The following is an 18,905-nucleotide window of genomic DNA, read 5'->3' as shown; positions in this document are numbered from 1 at the left end:
AAAAGGGTAATATTGTCTCACAATTAGAATTGTCTGATAAACATATAGATGGGTTGACAAAAGATGTAAATGCTGCTATTTCATTAAGAACACAATTAACTAAAATTCATCAAATTCATCAAAAATTAAACAACAGGGATGTGAAAGAAAATCAAAGTGGTACTAAGATAATAATATACCTGTACAAATATACCTAAAAATTGTAATTACTTGAGTTATAAAATAAATTTCATAGGTATTCAATGTTTAAATACTATTCAAAATTCATCTATACAAAATGTGGAAAATAATTTGAACACAGTTAATACATCAAGAAACCCAAATTTTACGGTATCAGAGGAAAGAACAATTTCTACATACTTTAAAATTCAAAACATGAATTCTTATGCTAAGACAAAAGGGGTATCTTATTCTCCATTTTCTATGTAAAATATATTTTATCTTTCATTGTTTATGTTTCACTTATAATCTTCCCTTTTTAAAAATAGCTACCGCAGGAAAAAGATCAAAGACAAAAACATTTAACACTGAAGGAGAAACTATCAAAGGCTAAATCTGATGAAGATAGCAGCTCATCTGCACTGGTATACACGCACTTATGTTCCTAAATTCTGTATGATTAAGTTAAAATTACATATAATTATTAAATAAGATCAAAACAATATTGTGCAGACAATGGTAAAAATGAATCAGTTGGATCAAATGAAGAATAGTGAATTGAGTGATTGGCTAAAAGAGCGTTCAATTCCACATAATTCTAAAGGAAAGAAAAGTGTACTTATTAATAAAGTATTATCGCACATCAAGAATACAACAATTTTACAGCCATTCCGTATGTAAATGTATCTTTATAAGCAAAAATAGAAATGTATCATATGTGTTCTTAAGGGTACTAAGTTAGTATAAAAAATAATACTAATATGCTATAACATAACATATTATATTTTTACATTTATATATTAAAGCAGCTTTAGTATATAACAAATAAAATAATAATATGTAATTAGATATAATTAATAAAAGGTAATAAATTCTTTTTGTATCACAGATTTTTTATGATCTATTTATCACTTCTAATATAGCTTTTCTGTCAGCTTCATTTTTTATACCAATTTCAATTAAATCTTCATTAGTTAAAGTCATAAACAAATCAATGTCAACCTGAAATAAATGTACAATATTAATTTATACTAAAATTTTATACATATACATATAACACAGATAATTTAATAATATATTTACTTCTTGTTCGAGAAATATAGGCACGTATTGACCTAATCCGTAATGTTTTAGTAAAACGAACATTTTTGCTTCTTCTGAATTTAAAATCATTCCTCTTGGAGGTGTCTTGTAACGTGGTGGTGTTGGTGTATTTTCCCCAAATACATTTTCATCATTCATATTTGGAGGAATATTTTGTTGGCGCAATGGACTAAATTCAGGCACATATTCAAGAGTAGTATCAAGATCTTCTTTGTATTGAATATTTAAATCTTGTGGCCGAATGGACTGTAATCTTTGCAAACAATACAGTTAAATTAAAGTATCATATTTATTTTCTACATAATGTAGAGCAATAACTAATATACCTCTGCAAAGGTAGTTCGCTTACATTCTTTCCACTTTTTGAACAAGTTAGCATTACTTCATCTTCATTTACAAATAACTGTTTATCTTTTGTTTCATCTTTTATATTCAAATTAATTTCCTCATTATGTTTATTTTGTGTAAAATATATATTTGGAGATGTAGGTAACAGTTCGTTCAGATTGCAAGTCAAAGTGGGTGAAATTAAACTAGTCTGAACACTTTCTGAATGATTTGTCTCTAAACTTAATGCACAAGGTTTTGAAAGCTTATTTGGATCTTTTATGACATTGTTGTTACAGTTGACATTATTGCACATTGTAGTATCAAATGTAACTAACGGTATCTTATGAACATTTAAAGGAGACTTATTACTATTATTTTCATTTACTAGTTTGGAAAGATTTAAACAGTCCTTGTTATCTGGTTCATTTTCTATAAGAATGTTATCTGAGTTATCATTCCAATAATCTTCTGTGTCAAAATATTTTGCCAAATTTTTTATTTCTGGTACTATCGACTGCTTCATCATACTATAAGTATAGTCATCTATTTGAAAATTAATGGTAAAACTGAATAAAAACTCTACCAGCAATATTATGCATCGTTATCGTATCAATTTTAAACAAAATGTAATATCTTACTACTTTTTGAAACATTAAATCCTAATTCTATTAATCTAAAAAATAAATTTTTATCATTTTTCATAGCTGCAATGCAAAGTGGTGTAACATCATCATTTAGAGAATTCAATAGTGCTGATGGGCATGCTTCATATATAGTTTCAAACATATCTTTATTTATTGCAGCTGCCAATCCAAAAACAGACATGCCTACAAAGGAACAGAAATAAGAAATTTACTGATACAACAATATTATATATTTTCACACAATACATTAATTGTTTACCTAAATCAGTTGATTCATTCACATTAGCATTTTTTTGTAAAAGATATTTAACCATTTTAATGTTTCTATTGCGTATTGCTAGCATTAATGGTGTCCAACCAAATTTATTTTTTCTATCAATAATATGACAGCAATCATGTTTTCGAAAAATTTCTTTTGTGATATCAATACAACCATTTGCTGCACTAATGTGTAATAAATTTTCTCCGTAACTGTTCACCTTATTTAGCGTGTATTCTGAAAATCGAAAACTAAATGTCGAAATGTGTCTTTTTCTTAATTAATTGTATGAAACTAAAGAAAATAGCATAATAGCATTAAATATTCATGAGAATAAATTATTGCATAATATGTAGTTATATAATTATACATAAAATTTAATACCCCCTTTTTGTAACGCTTTTATGACTTCCCACTCCATAGTTTTTTTCGAATAAAAATTTCCTCTTTTATAACTTGTTTGTAATTTGATCTTCCGTAACTATTATTGATACTATTATATATTACCCGATTCTTAATTTACGCCAATTTGTACTAAAACACAGTATTTAACAATATATCTTTAACATATTATTGTATTCATTTATCGAATTAAACATTGAAAGTGACCTACAAATATGGTTTTATATTTTGTTTGATTTGTTTGTAAGTTCCTGTACTTGAATGTATTGTCTACTATGAATTAGATAATTCAATTATATAATATAAAAATAGTTTTAAATGAAATAACAAAAGTGCTTGTATTTAAAAATTGTCTTACAATCGAAAGTCTGTTTCATTTGTCTGCGATTTTGTTTCATTTTTGATAATTTTCGCCAAAACTCTTTTAGTTTTGTCCCAAAACAAAAGTGTCTTTTTTACTAGTAATATGGTGGCAGCACGGTCTCATAAAATGTGACGTGCATGATAATTTCTGACAGTATTTGAATTTCATTTTTCAAATCATATGTCTATTCGGCTCAAAAAGCCAATTATTTCATAAAATTACAAAGCACCACAGTCATTCTTGTTCCTATAACCTGTGAGCAACGAATTAAACGTGGTTTGTTGTAATATAACGTGCAATTTACAGCGATAAACTTTTACCGAATGTGAGTTATTCTTTGTTGAGTTATTCTCTGTACATTTCCAAAGTTTAGTTTTTTTTGTTTCTAATCAAAAGAAAAGGAATTCGGTCCGCATTATCAATTTGTAATTGCATGATTTTGTCTAAAATTTCAATCATTTTTTCGCGGTGTAAGTTTTTGCTAGGTTAACTTTCAGACGACGCCGAGATTATATTTTTCGGGGTGGGGGCACTAATTAAGAGAATGTGGTTGGGGGAGATGAGTACGTATCGTTACCGTTAGTGGTCAATTTTCCCGAATCTTTATTAACTTTGGATCTACACGTTGTACTTTCAATTAAATGCGCGTATGTTGAATTCTCCTTTACTTTTTCTATAAAAAACCACGGTTTAGTCAATTTCATTATAGCAATATGGAAACACTGATTTCCTGCCACTGTATCATAAATTCTTTCATATACAATATCATTTACAAGTTTTGTTCGAATCATATATAATTTGTTGTTTAGAATGGGAAGCAGTGGTCAATTGTATAGCCTGTCTTGGGGAGAGTTTAGTTCATCACTTGCTTCTGCGGTACAATTATTAAGAGGTCATGGAGATCTGGTTGATGTTACATTAGCCGCTGGTGGACGCAGTTTCCCTGCACATAAAATTGTTCTTTGTGCAGCTAGTCCTTTTTTATTGGATTTATTAAAGGTTCTAATATTATTAGTACATTGAACGTTTTATAGAATGCCATCTATAACTTTGAAATATTACAATTTGCTTTTAAATTTATTTTCCATAAACAGAGCACACCATGTCAACATCCAGTAGTTATGTTAGCTGGTATAGGAGCAGATGATTTGGAATCATTGTTGGAGTTTGTGTATCGTGGTGAAGTGAGCGTAGAACCTTCTCAATTACCCTCACTCCTTCAAGCTGCTCATTGTCTTTGTATTCATGGATTAACACCTCCTACTATATTGACTGAGGTATGTGTTATAATCAAAATATAATAATATAATAATAATATTTTATTGAAATATTCATATCGTATAATTTTTATATTATATAATTATCAATTTTTATATATTTGTCTATGTTTTAATTAAGTATATATTTATTAATCGATAGTAATTCTTATGCATTTATGTAAAAGGATAATTCATATCTTTATTCATTTAGAATGGGGAAGAGGTGCCTGTATCAGCAATACCAACAGCAAATGAAACTTTATCAAAAGAAAGCATTAGTCCATATTTTCCATTGAAACGAAGAAAGAAAAGAAGAAAGTCATCTTCATCTTCTGGAAAATGGCCACGTAATGCCAATACTGCTGATAATGAAAATAGGACTATAGATGGAAGTGATAATAGCCGTTCAGCTAATTATGAGCATAAAGATGAAGATAATACAGAACATGGTGATGATACAGGTAAGAAATATTTAGCTTTTTATATTGCAATGTATTTTGTAATTATTGTATTTCTTAAACTTATTGAAAATATATATTTAAATTCTCATTTTGTATTTAATATTCACTTAGAATAATAAGAAATATCATTTTATTACTATATATTTTACACAGTTTTCTTTTTCTCATCACATTGAACTGAGTTGATCATTATATTATTGTGTATATTTAATGATCAGTTTAGTGGCAAATTTTAACAAGAATGGATATGCGATATTTACTTGTGTTCTGTGTCCGGTATATTATTTTCATTATTTATTAATGTATTTTTGGAGTATGATCCATAAATGTTTAAAGCTTCTTTTAAGCTTTTCTATATTAGAACGGACACAAGCACAACCATCAATCGGGTTGAACTGCGTCTAATCAATCATGTCACATGTTATAACGATTCAAAAATTTCAGATACAAAAATCAGTTCAGCCCTGCATGGTAATATTGTGTTTGTGTCTGTTAACAGCAAACGATCGGTTGGAATATTCGAATCACCGAAGTTGTCACTCGCCACGTGCTCAAGAAGCGCAGCCGGTGTCGACAGAAAATTCTCAGGCAGGAACACATCAGGATCAAATATCGGACAATGAATCGCATCTTCACACTTTAATGCCAATGCAGCCATATTCTCCACTACATATACCGCAATTTCCTGGTCCCTTAAATATGGGCTTTCCTCCTGGTATACCACTCCCACTAGTTACTCAGGGTACAACTGCTGGAACAGCGTCTTGTGGGCTGACAGGCAATATGAATTTGTCTAAAATACGTGGTGCATCCGACTGTCCAGGCGTTTGTCCATTATGTGGTGCTACGTTACGGCAAGCGAGAAATTTACGTAGACACCTATTATCCTCTTGCAAATATCGATTTAGTAGTAATCCGGTTCAGAGTTCCCCAGCTGATACAATGATGATAGAAGTAAAGCCTGAAGTCGAGTTATCGAGTTACAATGAGCAGTCAATGACGTATGGAACTGATAGTGGAAGTAGTACCTGTGAGCAAATAATTTGTAAGCCCAGCCCACTTCCTTCGCCAACATCACAGGGACCGAATGTTGTTTCCCCTCGAAGCAATGTTCCGTCTCCAACTATCGCTAGATGAATGTACAGAAAGAAATTGGAATCGAAGATATAATGCGAACAGGATGTTTCCACTCTGTTATTGTGATTTAGGAACTGTTTTGTTTCTTGTCGCTAATTCGTCTTATAACATATGTTACAAATTTACTTTAAGCGAGCGTATTCTTTTTTTACTTATCGCTTTAATGTACTTATGCGAATTTATGTTCAAACTATTGTTTGCGTTGTTTAAGGAAAGAAATAATGAATTGATATCGTTTTGTAAAATTCATCAGAATGAATTGATTGTTATATTATACGAATAATTTATTTCATACTCTTATTTTATTATTTTTTTATCGAATCTTTCTTGTTACGATTGGTATGAAATTAACTTGAAACAGGACGTTTAAAACGAAGTTAAAGTATGCAAAAATCTTCCACGTTAGTAAGTAAGAACAGTATCTTTAGGGTTAATGGGAATAGTCGATGAAAAATTATGCCTAGTGAAAGCGGTGGTATAAGAATATTGCAAAATACTTCTAAATTTTCGATATCCTTCAAATATTCACTCACGCAATAACTATGTGTGATCAGTTTTATATAAACTTATTGAATTACAAATCTATCTTCGAAGCTTATTTTTCTCATTTCTTTTGCCAATAAAATATCAAATTAATATTTTAACATATGCGCAAGTAGAATTCGGATTTCTGTTGTTGTACGTATGTGTTTGAAAAGAAGTGGTGTCAATAATCAAACGCAGTATCAATAATAATATTGAGGATTAAACGAAATCTCGCTTTTATTCACTTTTGTAATAAGGACATTAATGAACAGAAATTCCGGTTTCTACTTAAATAATTTATATATGTGTACATTTTTTATCTTTTTAAAATATTGGCATGCGTTTTATTTAGAATATCAGAATCGATTATTAGGTATAAAAAAACTCGACAACATGAATTATACTTAACTAATAAATAACGGACTCATTTGACAGGATAGCAAAGGGTTATTTTATCATAGACTGTATACTTTTAAATAAAAGAATCTCTACAGGTTATAGTCTTTCGAGCTGTTTTTGCAAATATTTTCTGTACATGGCCTTTTTGTACGTACTGTACGTAATTATTTATTTATGACTATTAGCCCACTTTTATGGAATCGCAATATGATCGTCTTAGCGGTAAATAAAACAAATGATCAGAACAATAAACATACAGATTAATATCCAGGATATAAACTTGTTTAATTACTGCCTATTGTTATGGTGATCTTTTTCAGGTGTCTTTGAATGTGTATAGATTTGACGGAATTAATTTTAGGAGATGGATTGTCCAAAGCACGAAGCATGTCAGATCAGCCGGCGTCGTGTCCACTTTGCGGGGCGATTTTGCGTCAATCACGAAATTTAAGAAGGCATTTAGAACTTCTACACTTTGGATTCGGTAGCAATAACAAATCAGGTGTCCACATGAGACATCGGAGGGCCGATAGAAATAGCGATCTTGTACGATCGACGCTTGCATCTATTTGTCCACCCCATATAACAAGAACGGATTACTCAAGAGTTGTAGAGAATACCGATTTGTCGACGTTAACGTCTTTATCCATTGCTTCGACAGCCAATTCCAGCGCATCGAATGCCAGCCTTGCAGGTGAATGCTTAGCAGCTTGAGATAGAAAAGAGGAGGAACGATTGATACAATTACTTTCGATAGTTGATCACATAAGGGATAATAACAGCTATTTTGCAAGTAAATTGAAGGAAATAATGGAATACGGGAACAAAGCAGCATAAGGTTAAGAATGTTAAGAGGAAGACAGAAAGTAATATTGTATCGATCTTCCTATGGTGTCAAGTTTCCTGTAACTGTAGAATGTTTTCTTACGATTAATTTACTTGTATGTGTAGTAGGGTAAAGCGTACAACCTCTGTATATTTCAATTTATTTGTCATTATGTGTTGAGAGATTGTAAGTTATTTTTTAGTTATTATATTGTAAATGTAATTGAACAAGAAACAAAATACAAGTATTTATGTTAAAAATGTTGTTAATTATTTTGTTTCATTTCTTTTATAGTACTATGTTTACTTAAAATGATTGTTATGTATAACGTACTACTACATCATTAAATGCATATATTAAGTAACATTTATAAAACTAATACATAATTTACATAATGAAAGAAACATTATTCTTAAATATGTAAATCTTATTTCAATTTTTTTGTATTAAGTTACGAATAATGAAGAAGCATGCCGTAGCTGGTAGAAGCGAAGGATCTTAATTAAACATTAAGATGGTTTATAATATAAAAATTTCATGAGAATGTAATTCAAATTTAATTCAAATTTTAATTAATTTGTCTCTTGATCTTTCTTAAATCGCAAAGATTCCACAATAATATATGTACGTATTTATAATATACCGTAATGATAGAAAAATTGTGAAATCGTGAAATTTGTTTAGAGAATAAGCTTTCTACAATTGTATGTTATCAATCAATGGTATACAACTTCCAGAAAAAGATGTACGGTTTCGGTTTCTTGTTTTTTCTGTTCGAAGTATGTTCCGTATGAATTATATAAATGTAAAATCATCAAGCGACATATAAGAAAAACTGATATTCTTATGTTTTTTGTAAACAGGAGGTTTGATGGGATCAGGTGTACTGGGAAGCGGTGATCAAAGTGCTAACTCTACTCTGGTCTCGGTGTCAAGCTCAAGCACAGCTTGTATTGCCTCTGCCAATAATGGAATTTACTCATCAGACGGTAGTGCCAGTATGCTAAATTGCTTATTACCATCGTTACCATCTTTGCCTTCTCTATCATCTCCGCACGACGTGTTTCGACACGGTGAAATGTTGCGAGTTGGTATTGCGTATCACGATTCCTCGAGGCAACATCCGAAGCAATCACAGCGCACTGATGTCACTTAACTTTCTTCAACGTACAGTGTTCTTTCGCCTTAAATATCAATTCGAATTAGAAGTTATCTTATTATCGCAAAGCTGACTATGTCAAATCTCGTCGCGTTTCAGTAATGAAGGATATATTAAAAATTGTACAAGTACTTAATGTGAGAAATGTAAAGAACGAAGGAAATCTTGGAAACTCCGTGCTTCGCTGTTATACATTTTTTGCTGTTGCTTTAGAATTTTGTAAATTATTATATTTTACAGCGATATACGGAAGATTAAGATTGTACGACACGTGAGTCGCAGAACTGTATCAATGTATCTTTGAAAGTTTAGTACGTGATGTTATTTATTTAAGAAATAAAACTTACAGTCGATATTGAATTTTGTTAAATTTTTACAACGAATGTTTATATTCGATGGAAATAATTACAGCCGTCCAATCCAAGAAGTTATATTTTCCCGTTCTACTATTGCTACCGTGACGCATGTTACGGTTTATGTTTTTGGTGTTTGAACAGACAATTGGATTGTTAGCCAGAAAAGCAGGACTCTTAAAAATTAACAAAGACGAAATAGTGTTACTTCGATTGGGTTTAATTCTTGTAAATATAAATAGGACGCAATGTAAGTATGCATAATAAAAGTATAATGATACATTAAAAATACAGGATTTTTGGATAAATAAATATTATTAAGTTTAAGGTATCAAAAAGTGGATTAATTTTGTTTTCCTCGGTTAACAGTCTAACGTTAATTACATATTTATAAATGTTTGGCTATAGATAGAAAAGTTCGTAAAATGCAAGAAAAAGATAAAATAAGGTGGCATACTAATTGTATGTAATGTTAGAGCAACGATACACGTACCAAATGAAACTTAGAATCCATACAACGTCTGTTCTAAGTATTAATTTTGAGTAAACACCTGCCTGCGGTATATCGTGTGATTAAATACTAATACTAATACTGGCAACAGTTCAATAGTAACAAATATGAGGATTTTGAACAAGTTATTAAATGAAGAAATTATAAAAGAAAAGAGAATGATCGATTGTATACATATAAAAATACATTGTACATTTTCTATACAAATACATTTTTCAGAAGGGAAAAAATCTATCTAAGTAATATACGAGTATGAAATTCTATTCCCTAATTTCTATTTGCGCGCGCGATTCAAATCTCGTGCACTCGTATTACGATTATTTTATTTCGATGACAACGTTATAGAATAATTTCTCTTGTAGACGGACAACCAATTATAGAGAGAGAGAAAGAGAAAGAAAGAGAGAGAGAGACTACGAATTTATTATATAAATCTATGTTCTAAGTTCACGTCGTTGTGAATAACTGTAACAATGGCAGTGAAACGCTCTTAGCGTGCTTGCGTCTTTTAAAAATATTCAGCCGTGTCTCTAAGTATCGAGCTATTATCTCGCAATTTTACAAAAGTTCTTGTAAAATCTTCCGTTAAATCAACGATATAATGGAAGTAATTTGTATCGTTCACACGATGAGATTCATTTCCTCCGTATGATGTCCTATACGTCCTATAACAAATGGCCAATTTCTTTTCGAGATCCTTTCCAATTCTCCCCGTAAGAGATTCAAAAGGTCGTCGAGATATCGCAGATCATGTACGTCCTGTCGTAGTTTGCTGGTATTGGACGAGATGTCTGCCATTTTCTGTTCGTCACACTGAAAAATACAGTAACAAGAAAATTTATCCTTCCAATCTTGATCTTATGTACTTTCCAAGGATTTTCGAGTGACATATATTTTCAAAAAAATTACTTGAAAGTTCTTTCGAAGATTAGATATGTCTCGACAAATGTCTTTGTTGCTAGCTTGAAGTTTCCTTATTTTGTTTTGAAGATGAATTAAATGTTCTTTCTCGAGAACTCCCGACATATTCTCATCCGTTTCAATGGTCAAGGCCAGCCTGGTCAATTGATCGTGTGAGGACGTGCTGTCGTGAAAACTATCTTCCTCAAGAAGAACCATAGCTTTCTCGGGATTTGTGTCGAGTACTTCAAGAATCGATACCACCTCATTGGTAGTAGAACGTTGTCCCTGTAGAAAAGTAAACAAAAAAAAAAGAAAAAAACAAATGAATAAATAAAAGAACAAACAGAAGAGAAAAATAATTGTTCATTGATACAGTCTATAAGGAAAAGAAATTAGAATAGCAAATTAGATTTTTGAAAAACTAATTTTCACTATAGCTAGTAATTTCTGAATCAAAGTTTTTAAATTGACAAAAAATCAATTATTTTCAGATGAAATTTATGGAAAATCAACAATATACATGTTAGTGATATACATCTTTCGTTTGATAGGAAATTAACAGAAAAAGACATTACTTCTTCTTCTTCCTTCTTCTTTCAATTCTTCTTGAAATTATTTTCTACGCTTGTTAGTACATTATTTAATAAATATCGTATTTTCCCATTCTTCTTTTAGAAAATTACTTTTCATACAAAGTTCACGAGTAATTGAACATTAGGAAACGAGAAGAGGCATAGTTACGATCCAAAAATTTCTACCATATTTCCAAAAAATGTCCACTTTTTTTCAACAAATTAGTATCTAATTTCACCAAGTGAATAACTTTCTCTACTTAATATAGCAAAAAATAGAACCTGTGTGGTATCGAGTTTGTAATTCGTCGTTGCCAACTCGTCACTGAGACAGAGAGGAGGAGTGTTTTGCATATTCGAGGTGTGGGTATTGGAGCTCGAATCGTTGCTCTGGATACCGGAAGTGTCTTCGAACGGAGTCGTTTCAGAGCAACCGCTAAAAGAGTCGCGTGTCTCCATCTTGCCACTGTTCTCCCATGTGTCATTCAATCTCTCGCAACTGGATCTCTTGCTGAACGAATAATCGGACACGTTCAGACTGCTTGAATAATCGGACATGTCTTCCGTTTTCGTTTCGTTTTTATCGTTTATCGTCCCGTTGTCCCCGTTATAGATTCGTTCATATTTTTTCCAACGATGCAAGTCAATTATCGGTACCACTATTTCCTTCGGATTGGGATTCGTGAAAGTTTTCATTTGCATTCCACCTGACGAAATGTTTTAAGATAGAATATACATTCCATTTACATGAACTCACTTTAACTTATACGTACATTAACTTTGAATTCCAATTTTAATTTAATTTACTTACTGTTTAACTCTTGCAATTTGTGTTATATACATGTATTACATACATATGTTATATTTTACGTATGTTTCATACGCGCGATCAGCGAAAATTGATCTCTAGTGATCTCGATATTTAGATTAGAATTCGAGACAATAAGTCTTATTACGCGAACATGAAATTACCGACGAGGAGTCGCGCTAGTATATCGAGCGAACGAAATGAATTATTTTCCTAACTTGATTTTCCTAACGAAGACAAATGTTCGAGAATGCAGATAATTCTAATCGCCCTAACGTCTCCATAATCGTACAAAAATTCATTCGTTACGACCATATCCAGATACTATACGAAGGCTATTCAAAATTTACAAATCGAAAATAAGCGATCATTTATATGTCAATGATCGATCGAGCGGAAGATTACAGAAAAGATATTTTATCAGGAATAATCAGAAGCGTTTCACGGGATGTCCAAGTTTCATCGAGAATACGAACGTATTTGACAAACGATCGAGGGCATTGCGGAACAAGTTTAAGAGCACAGCCGTTCGAACGAAAGTACGTCTAACGAGCATGAAGCGAACCGATTTCACATATTGGTAAACCGCGAAACTTTATTAGGTCAGACACAATAGCCGGGTTATATTCAAGTTAGCTGATGGCGGGTCCGCATTGGAACAAGTTTGTTGCGCGATCCGCTGTTGCACGCTCTGCGAATGTCGAACCGGCACGAGCACTCTTTCTCTCTCTCTCTCTCTCTCTTTCTTTCTTCTTGTCTCCCGCATTCTTCTGAACAGCAAGATACATACCATCTTGGTTGGAGTCGATAAGACAGTCCAACTGGTGGCGGTAGTGAGACGTCTTCCATGGATTATTTGTCACGTCTCTCATTTGAGAGATCGACAAGTAGCGGGGCGACGGCGCTAGTATTCGGTACTTCTGAGATCTGACCAGCCTTTCCGGTGTGTAGCACGTGCCGTGCGAGTCCTGCGACTTCGGGTTCGAATCGTCCGAATACCGTGTCTCGTCTTCCGCTAGAAATGGCGCGATGTCCTACAATTTCATCGATCTGCTTAAATTTGATCGTTCTCCGCGAGAAGGATTGTCATCGGTTACGTGTAAACGTACATATTTAGAAAGAAATATCGAAGTTCGCAATAGAAAGCGCTGATAGCGCCAACTCGGAAGCTGTTATAAACACTCGCGACACCACGGGGTAGATATTATAATAGAAAACGATCTGTGTTTTGAGTTATTGTATCGTCGGATGAAAATTTCTCGATTCTATCAAGAGGCTTTGTTCATTTGTTGCGTAATTACTTGTAACGATAGTTGCGACAATTGCTCGGGAATAAAACATCTCTGAAGAAGTGAAATGATGTCAACTTACCGCTTTTTTCTTAATCGCATCTAGCTCGATAAGATTCACGTCCCAATCTTCGTTAATTAACGACGTAAGTTCTATTTTCTCGTAATTGCATTCTTGTTTGAATTCCTGCGCAAGGACATAACTTTCGCTGTCGTCAGAATCTATGCAGGAAAACATCGATTCCGACGATCCCACCGATCGACGATCTTTGCTACGAGTTGATCTAGGCGATTTTAGATCGTCCTCGTTGCTCAACCACCATCCAAAATCATCCTGTCTCAACATCTCTCTAAGCTTCGTATCGCCACTGTTTCTTCCTTTTAGACAAAACATCGTTAGACGAGCTATGTTTGATGGGATTCCTCTTCGCCGATTTTCCGATACTTTACGATACAGCGAAGATACGTTACATTAAATCTGGAATGGACAAGATTATCGAACGTTAATTCAAATTTATCGAAAAAAAGTGCGATTCCTCGATGATTTACGTTTCATATGAACACGTAGCCAATTTTCTAGGCAGTCCTTATTTTAATAACGTTACTTAATAATAATTTAATAATGTACTTTTACACAATATCCAATGGGTTTTTAATTTTTACGTAATACGTAGGTTCATAAGTAATACGAGTTATTAAGGTGCTGTCTCTATGCTTTAGAAAAAGAATGACTCTTTACTACGACTATTGCTGCAATTACTACGATATACGTATATGAAACATCTTTTCGTAAGTTCAGATATAATTTTCATCTCGTACTTTGCTCGGATATTATTCAAGAATAAAACGCGGCTATCTACGAAATGACATCATTATTACATTATGTTAATGGCGTTTTACTAATGAAGAACTTCACTCTCCTATCTTCTTTCAAACGTATCTCTCTCAAAGTAAGTTATGTCCTTTATTTCAATAGTCTTATCAACACCGAATTACGTACACATGTACATTATCTGTTTGAGTCAGCGTATTCATCGACGCATTTACAGAGAGAATTTCAGCCAATAATTTCTATTCGCTTTATCTAGCTTCCATGATGTAATCAGAGAACAAATTCCTCCATCCCATTTCTACTTGACGCTTCGCATCGGGCAACTTTACAGGAAACGACGTTTCTCGCTTGTTTTTCCTATTTACCATTGCAAACGTTATCGGACCGATGAACGACGAACAGTTGGTCAAAGATTAAAACCGTGTCTTAAACTGTCTTGATAATTCTAGCACTAATCGAACGATAAAGTAGAATTCTCTATTTCTCCGAATCTCTGTCAGAGGACAAATAGTTCGTTTTATAATTCGCCGATTCTTTCCGCTGTAATTTCTTAACCAAATAAGACAACTTCGTGTCCAAGCGGACAAACCCAATAGATAAAGAGGTTAGGTTAACGGGTCACTAACTGAAATTTCGTTTCGATAAATCAAGTTCTACCATAAGCTCGCAACGCGGAGAAGGGAAATTGCGTAGATTCGAACTAGGAACTTAGACGAGAGAATCCATCAACGAGTGAGCCATTATACGTACACTTGCTCGGCTTCTGTATCGGCGACTCGAACACTCGACGTACAACCGGGAACGTCAAACCATCGATAAGTCGAGCGTTCTATGGCCAAGTTTCGCATGAATCGCGTCGAATTGAACCACGTTGCTCGTGACTTCGAACTGTACCAGCCGCGCGAGAATTATACGCGAGTTAGAGCCATCGTAGCCGCGAGCCTCGATCACGACTCTGATCTCGTAATCTAAAACGCGTTGCTTTGACAGCCGTACGAAGCGCCGTTTCAGTTCGACTGTCTCTATGAAACACCGATTTTCTTGACCACTGGTCGCCATGGGGACGCTAATTTAATAACCCAACGGTTCTCGTTTCGTGTCGTCGCGTTCGCCAGCGTTTAGAGCGACCGCGCGTCGATTAACGTCGCATGTTTGTTGCTATCTCGCTCGTTCTCGTGATTCATTTATGCAGACCGATGACTAGATTCAGTCGCGAGAGCAGAGACACCGGCGATATGAGATTTGTGCACGCGTATGGTTAGATAGTTGGGTTTTTGTACGAAGTATTCGATGACTCGGTTGGTAAATCGACAGAGATCGAACGTGCAGCGAATTAGTGGAGAGCAGTGCCGTGGATGTTGCGAGTTGGTGTCGCGAGTGGAATACGCGTAGCTGTGTTCGACGAAACGTTTCTTATTATAATCGGTCGAGTTTATGTTTCAATTTAAAAATTCTAACGTTTTTTACGGCAGTTTGCGTAACACAGTGTTGCATATTTCGACTTGTCCTTTCATTAATCTTTACTTGTTAACGTTATTTTCTTTTTAAATTATACAACGTTGCATAAAAGCATTCTTTGATCAATAACTAAGCTGATATACGAACGACGAAGAATTTCTTATCACTAACAAGGAAGCAGCAACATAAGTGTATCTCTAATTCTCAGCATGTCTTCTATTTTATATAATGTTTGACATTAGTATAGAGAAACCGAAGTTTTTCACTGGTTATTATCCGTAACTTATACAGCCAGTTGATTTATCGAGAAACAGATTATATTTGCAATTCTAATCTTATCGTCGCCTATTTATTTCGCACTATGTAAATGAACGTAATCCAGATATGTTCTACATATAAAAGAGACATTAATCGTCTTAACGTTTTACGTAAACGGCACATACGTATATATATATCTCTGTTTATTTAATCAGATTCATTTGAATTCATCCTTATCTTGAGCTTCCAATTCACATTTCCTCATGGACGCGTGCACAGGCATAAAAAAGCACTGATCAGGCATCGTAAAACACTGATCTTCAATCTTTCGTCTTGCGATTTTTCCACTCGGCGATTAGTTCGTATTATTAACTACGCTCATTATTTACGTTACGCTGGCCAAGGAGAAGTTGTCACGTGCGAATTCAATGGCACGAAAGTACACACACGAAACGGCGTTCGCGTCCGATCATCATAAAATTAATCAAAGAAACTTATATCGATGCAATCACAGTTCGTACGTATTCGTCTGAATGAGGCTTCGTCGTCTTCGACGAGCAACGATCGCCAGCAACCGTAAAATCTTCTTCGGTTCATGCACTGACCCATACTACGTTTTTCCTCGAGTTATAACATAGTTCAGCCAATGGTGAATGTCGGTATTTGTTTTCGATATGGCCTAAATAAATATTGCGATGTTACTGTTACTCACCTATCAATTCGTATTTGCGGGAGTACATTTTCTTGCGATAACACGATGACCCGGCTCTCGCGATACGAGTTTCCTGTCGACAATAAGTCAAAGCAGTGGTAATTCGAACTCGTAGATACGCGCGTGAGCAGCAGTTACCCTTCAGATGGTCAGATCTGTTTTGTAAACACACATTTTATCTTCACAAGCTATTCTATGTACTGGACACGTCTTTAGTTCACGTGAGATACGACGAGTGAAAACTTTAGAGTTGCTCGTGGCAGAAATACGACGATGTATTGGGAGAAATCTAGTCAGACAATATTCAAGCGTTAGAGATATTTTGCTAATGATCGTATTTGTGAGTAACATCGTGCGACATGTAATTATATTATTTGCGATATAATCGTATCTTAATTGCATATTTCAATTTACATTCTATTTAATTAATTATATATTTATATACAGGACGATCCATAACACGTGGAACAATTGGGCACGGGCTAATTCTATGTGAAAAAATAAGTTGAAAAAATGGAATGAAAAGGTTTTCATGCGCTTTGTTTCTGAGAAAATTGCCATACATTCGAAAATAAATAAAAATTGCGAAATAACATTTTTCCGTCCAAGCCTCCGCTTTCAAGCAAATAATGTTTCAACATGTTTGTTTAGTTAAGAATTGTTCTGTTACACTTTAACGAATTTTTAAAATGAGAAGAATATAATAAAAATATAATAAGTATTCGTACAGTTACCGTTCTATGCGATGAAACGTACGTAGATGCTTTAAAAAATAATCTACATCAAAGTGCATAAAAAGAATGGGTTTGACAGACAATGTTATCGTGACGTAAGATAACAACAAAGCATAATGCTACTAATATGCGAGTGTGGCACTTGTATAATGTTTACAAACACTTAAAAACACGTCCACAACAACCAGATGTAAATATCATTGAAAATATTTGGGACCACCTGAAACGAAAAGATACAGAGTCACCATATTTCAGCAAGAAATGATTTAAAGAAGGTTCTTGTAGAAGAATGGAAAAATATTTCAAGCAGAGTACTCATCTATTTGATAAATTCACTACCACGACGGCTTCGAGCCATAATAAAATCAAAAGGAAACCCCATTGAGTATTAAAATGATCAAACCTAGCGATTTCCTCTCTTAGATATTAGGCGAGTCTTACTCTTTTCCTACTATTACTATAACTGTATGAATATTAATCACGCATATATTTTTGCCATTTGTTAGATACTTGTTAATATCTCTGCAAAGGATATAGGTTTCCCCTTCTTTTTTATGAAAATTATTTTGCGGCTTGGTAAGAATATATACGTATTTTTTATTTGCTAAAATTTCGCTGATAGACGATGTTCTACAATATTTTTGTTGAAATTAATTACTGTACGAATACATTTTACACCGACTGTACATTTTTACATATGAAAAAATATTATTTACATTTTTCGAGTTGCTTTCACAGGTAGTTTAACATCCTGTTGATTATTTTTCTTGTTCGATTCGGAATTAGCTAATCAAAATTTCGAACTTGATTTTCTCGGAAATGTCACGTGAAAAAATGTTATTTTTTCTCGCAGAACCGCCTTGCACCAACTTGTACCATTAGTTACGGACCAATTTGCAAATATGATTACTCGTTATTAGTTGTTATACATTACATTATATGTATATTTTATTCTATATTTTATATCATATTCAATAAATACACACCTTTCATCAACATTTGCACAGATTTCGTTCTGCTATCACTACGCTTTATCTTTTCGGACGGATGTGACATTTCTTCGTCGCGCGCAACATTTTTGTTACGAAATTACAAACGAACGACACTGCGACACAAAATTGTGATGTACATCGAACAACAATAAGAGCGAATGACTCGTGCGTTGATTGAGTCGTGATATATATCAGTGGATATATACAATGGAACAACAGGTTGTAAGGTTCTCGTGTTTCGAAATTTTATCGTGTCACCGTGACGTGAGTTTTCATAATAAACAATGCGATTAATTAGAGACGTTTATCTAATAACTATTACCACGAGGAGAACTCTAATCGTACTGGCTCGCGTATATCTGCAATGGTGAAGAGATATACTTACTCTTTCACGCGATAGCATCGAGTTTCATGATTGAAACTAGTATACTTAAAAAAAAAAAAAAAAAAAGGAA

The 18,905-nt window shown here is 33.5% G+C and overlaps 4 protein-coding genes and 1 long non-coding RNA gene across 12 annotated transcripts; 3 read left to right on the top strand and 2 right to left on the bottom strand.

Moving 5' to 3' along the window:
* The first annotated feature begins 6 nt into the window (after positions 1-6).
* On the top strand, positions 7-842 carry LOC105680660. Its single transcript, XM_012384717.2, has 4 exons — positions 7-159; positions 236-402; positions 489-583; positions 651-842. The coding sequence occupies exons 2-4, from the start codon at positions 376-378 to the stop codon at positions 838-840; spliced, it is 312 nt and encodes a 103-aa protein (XP_012240140.2). The 5' UTR covers positions 7-159; positions 236-375; the 3' UTR covers positions 841-842.
* An 81-nt stretch (positions 843-923) lies between these two features.
* On the bottom strand, positions 924-3,090 carry LOC100741258 (protein PFF0380w). 2 transcript variants are annotated; one of them, XM_033320340.1, is made up of 6 exons: positions 2,881-3,090; positions 2,497-2,733; positions 2,232-2,420; positions 1,590-2,136; positions 1,243-1,516; positions 924-1,161 (listed from the first exon to the last, which is right to left on the bottom strand). In XM_033320340.1, the coding sequence occupies exons 1-6, from the start codon at positions 2,915-2,917 to the stop codon at positions 1,054-1,056; spliced, it is 1,392 nt and encodes a 463-aa protein (XP_033176231.1). In that variant the 5' UTR covers positions 2,918-3,090; the 3' UTR covers positions 924-1,053. The 2 variants fall into 2 exon arrangements, with proteins under 2 accessions (XP_033176231.1, XP_012240150.1); XM_012384727.3 differs by having other exon boundaries at positions 3,004-3,046.
* A 295-nt stretch (positions 3,091-3,385) lies between these two features.
* Positions 3,386-9,067, top strand: LOC100741017 (transcription factor GAGA). 4 transcript variants are annotated; one of them, XM_012384730.3, is made up of 6 exons: positions 3,386-3,587; positions 4,072-4,261; positions 4,357-4,539; positions 4,733-4,982; positions 7,405-7,737; positions 8,733-9,067. In XM_012384730.3, the coding sequence occupies exons 2-6, from the start codon at positions 4,073-4,075 to the stop codon at positions 9,023-9,025; spliced, it is 1,248 nt and encodes a 415-aa protein (XP_012240153.1). In that variant the 5' UTR covers positions 3,386-3,587; position 4,072; the 3' UTR covers positions 9,026-9,067. The 4 variants fall into 4 exon arrangements, with proteins under 4 accessions (XP_012240153.1, XP_012240151.1, XP_012240152.1 ...); XM_012384728.3 differs by lacking the exons at positions 7,405-7,737; positions 8,733-9,067 and adding an exon at positions 5,482-7,309 and having other exon boundaries at positions 3,393-3,587; XM_012384729.3 differs by lacking the exons at positions 3,386-3,587; positions 7,405-7,737; positions 8,733-9,067 and adding exons at positions 3,790-3,909; positions 5,482-7,309.
* Positions 9,068-9,632: 565 nt separating this feature from the next.
* On the bottom strand, positions 9,633-16,871 carry LOC100740897. 4 transcript variants are annotated; one of them, XM_012384721.3, is made up of 6 exons: positions 16,725-16,871; positions 13,547-13,942; positions 12,966-13,209; positions 11,650-12,074; positions 10,802-11,080; positions 9,633-10,705 (listed from the first exon to the last, which is right to left on the bottom strand). In XM_012384721.3, the coding sequence occupies exons 2-6, from the start codon at positions 13,856-13,858 to the stop codon at positions 10,514-10,516; spliced, it is 1,452 nt and encodes a 483-aa protein (XP_012240144.1). In that variant the 5' UTR covers positions 13,859-13,942; positions 16,725-16,871; the 3' UTR covers positions 9,633-10,513. The 4 variants fall into 4 exon arrangements, with proteins under 4 accessions (XP_012240144.1, XP_003488919.1, XP_024222874.1 ...); XM_003488871.4 differs by lacking the exon at positions 16,725-16,871 and adding an exon at positions 15,047-15,295; XM_024367106.2 differs by lacking the exon at positions 16,725-16,871 and adding an exon at positions 14,662-14,803.
* A 132-nt stretch (positions 16,872-17,003) lies between these two features.
* On the top strand, positions 17,004-18,901 carry LOC112212730. The gene is made up of 2 exons (XR_002946541.2): positions 17,004-17,085; positions 17,172-18,901. It is a non-coding gene; the product is annotated as an uncharacterized LOC112212730 (long non-coding RNA).
* The last annotated feature ends 4 nt before the right edge of the window (positions 18,902-18,905 follow it).

Source organism: Bombus impatiens, unplaced genomic scaffold, assembly GCF_000188095.3.
Source record: "Bombus impatiens unplaced genomic scaffold, BIMP_2.2 scf_0281, whole genome shotgun sequence".
NCBI lineage: Eukaryota > Metazoa > Arthropoda > Insecta > Hymenoptera > Apidae > Bombus > Bombus impatiens.
Note: the sequence above shows the minus strand (reverse complement) of the source record. Positions and strands in the feature narration are given on the sequence as shown.

Excerpts from the sequence above, each read along its gene's own strand:
- LOC105680660 (XM_012384717.2), top strand. The coding sequence starts at position 376 with ATGAATTCTTATGCTAAGACAAAAGGG. Across the intron at positions 403-488 it reads CTTATGCTAAGACAAAAGGG|CTACCGCAGGAAAAAGATCA; the intron begins GTATCTTATTCT and ends TTTTAAAAATAG. Across the intron at positions 584-650 it reads GATAGCAGCTCATCTGCACT|AGATCAAAACAATATTGTGC; the intron begins GGTATACACGCA and ends AATTATTAAATA.
- LOC100741258 (XM_033320340.1), bottom strand. The coding sequence starts at position 2,917 with ATGGAGTGGGAAGTCATAAAAGCGTTACAAAAAGGGG. Across the intron at positions 2,137-2,231 it reads ATTTAATGTTTCAAAAAGTA|ATGACTATACTTATAGTATG; the intron begins GTAAGATATTAC and ends ATTTTCAAATAG. Across the intron at positions 1,162-1,242 it reads CTATATTTCTCGAACAAGAA|GTTGACATTGATTTGTTTAT; the intron begins GTAAATATATTA and ends CATTTATTTCAG.
- LOC100741017 (XM_012384728.3), top strand. The coding sequence starts at position 4,073 with ATGGGAAGCAGTGGTCAATTGTATAGCCTGTCTTGGGGAGAGTTTAGT. Across the intron at positions 4,262-4,356 it reads TTTTATTGGATTTATTAAAG|AGCACACCATGTCAACATCC; the intron begins GTTCTAATATTA and ends TTCCATAAACAG. Across the intron at positions 4,983-5,481 it reads AGAACATGGTGATGATACAG|CAAACGATCGGTTGGAATAT; the intron begins GTAAGAAATATT and ends GTCTGTTAACAG.
- LOC100740897 (XM_012384721.3), bottom strand. The coding sequence starts at position 13,858 with ATGTTTTGTCTAAAAGGAAGAAACAGTGGCGATACGAAGCTTAGAGAG. Across the intron at positions 13,210-13,546 it reads ATGCGATTAAGAAAAAAGCG|GACATCGCGCCATTTCTAGC; the intron begins GTAAGTTGACAT and ends ATGAAATTGTAG. Across the intron at positions 10,706-10,801 it reads ATCTTCGAAAGAACTTTCAA|TGTGACGAACAGAAAATGGC; the intron begins GTAATTTTTTTG and ends TGTATTTTTCAG.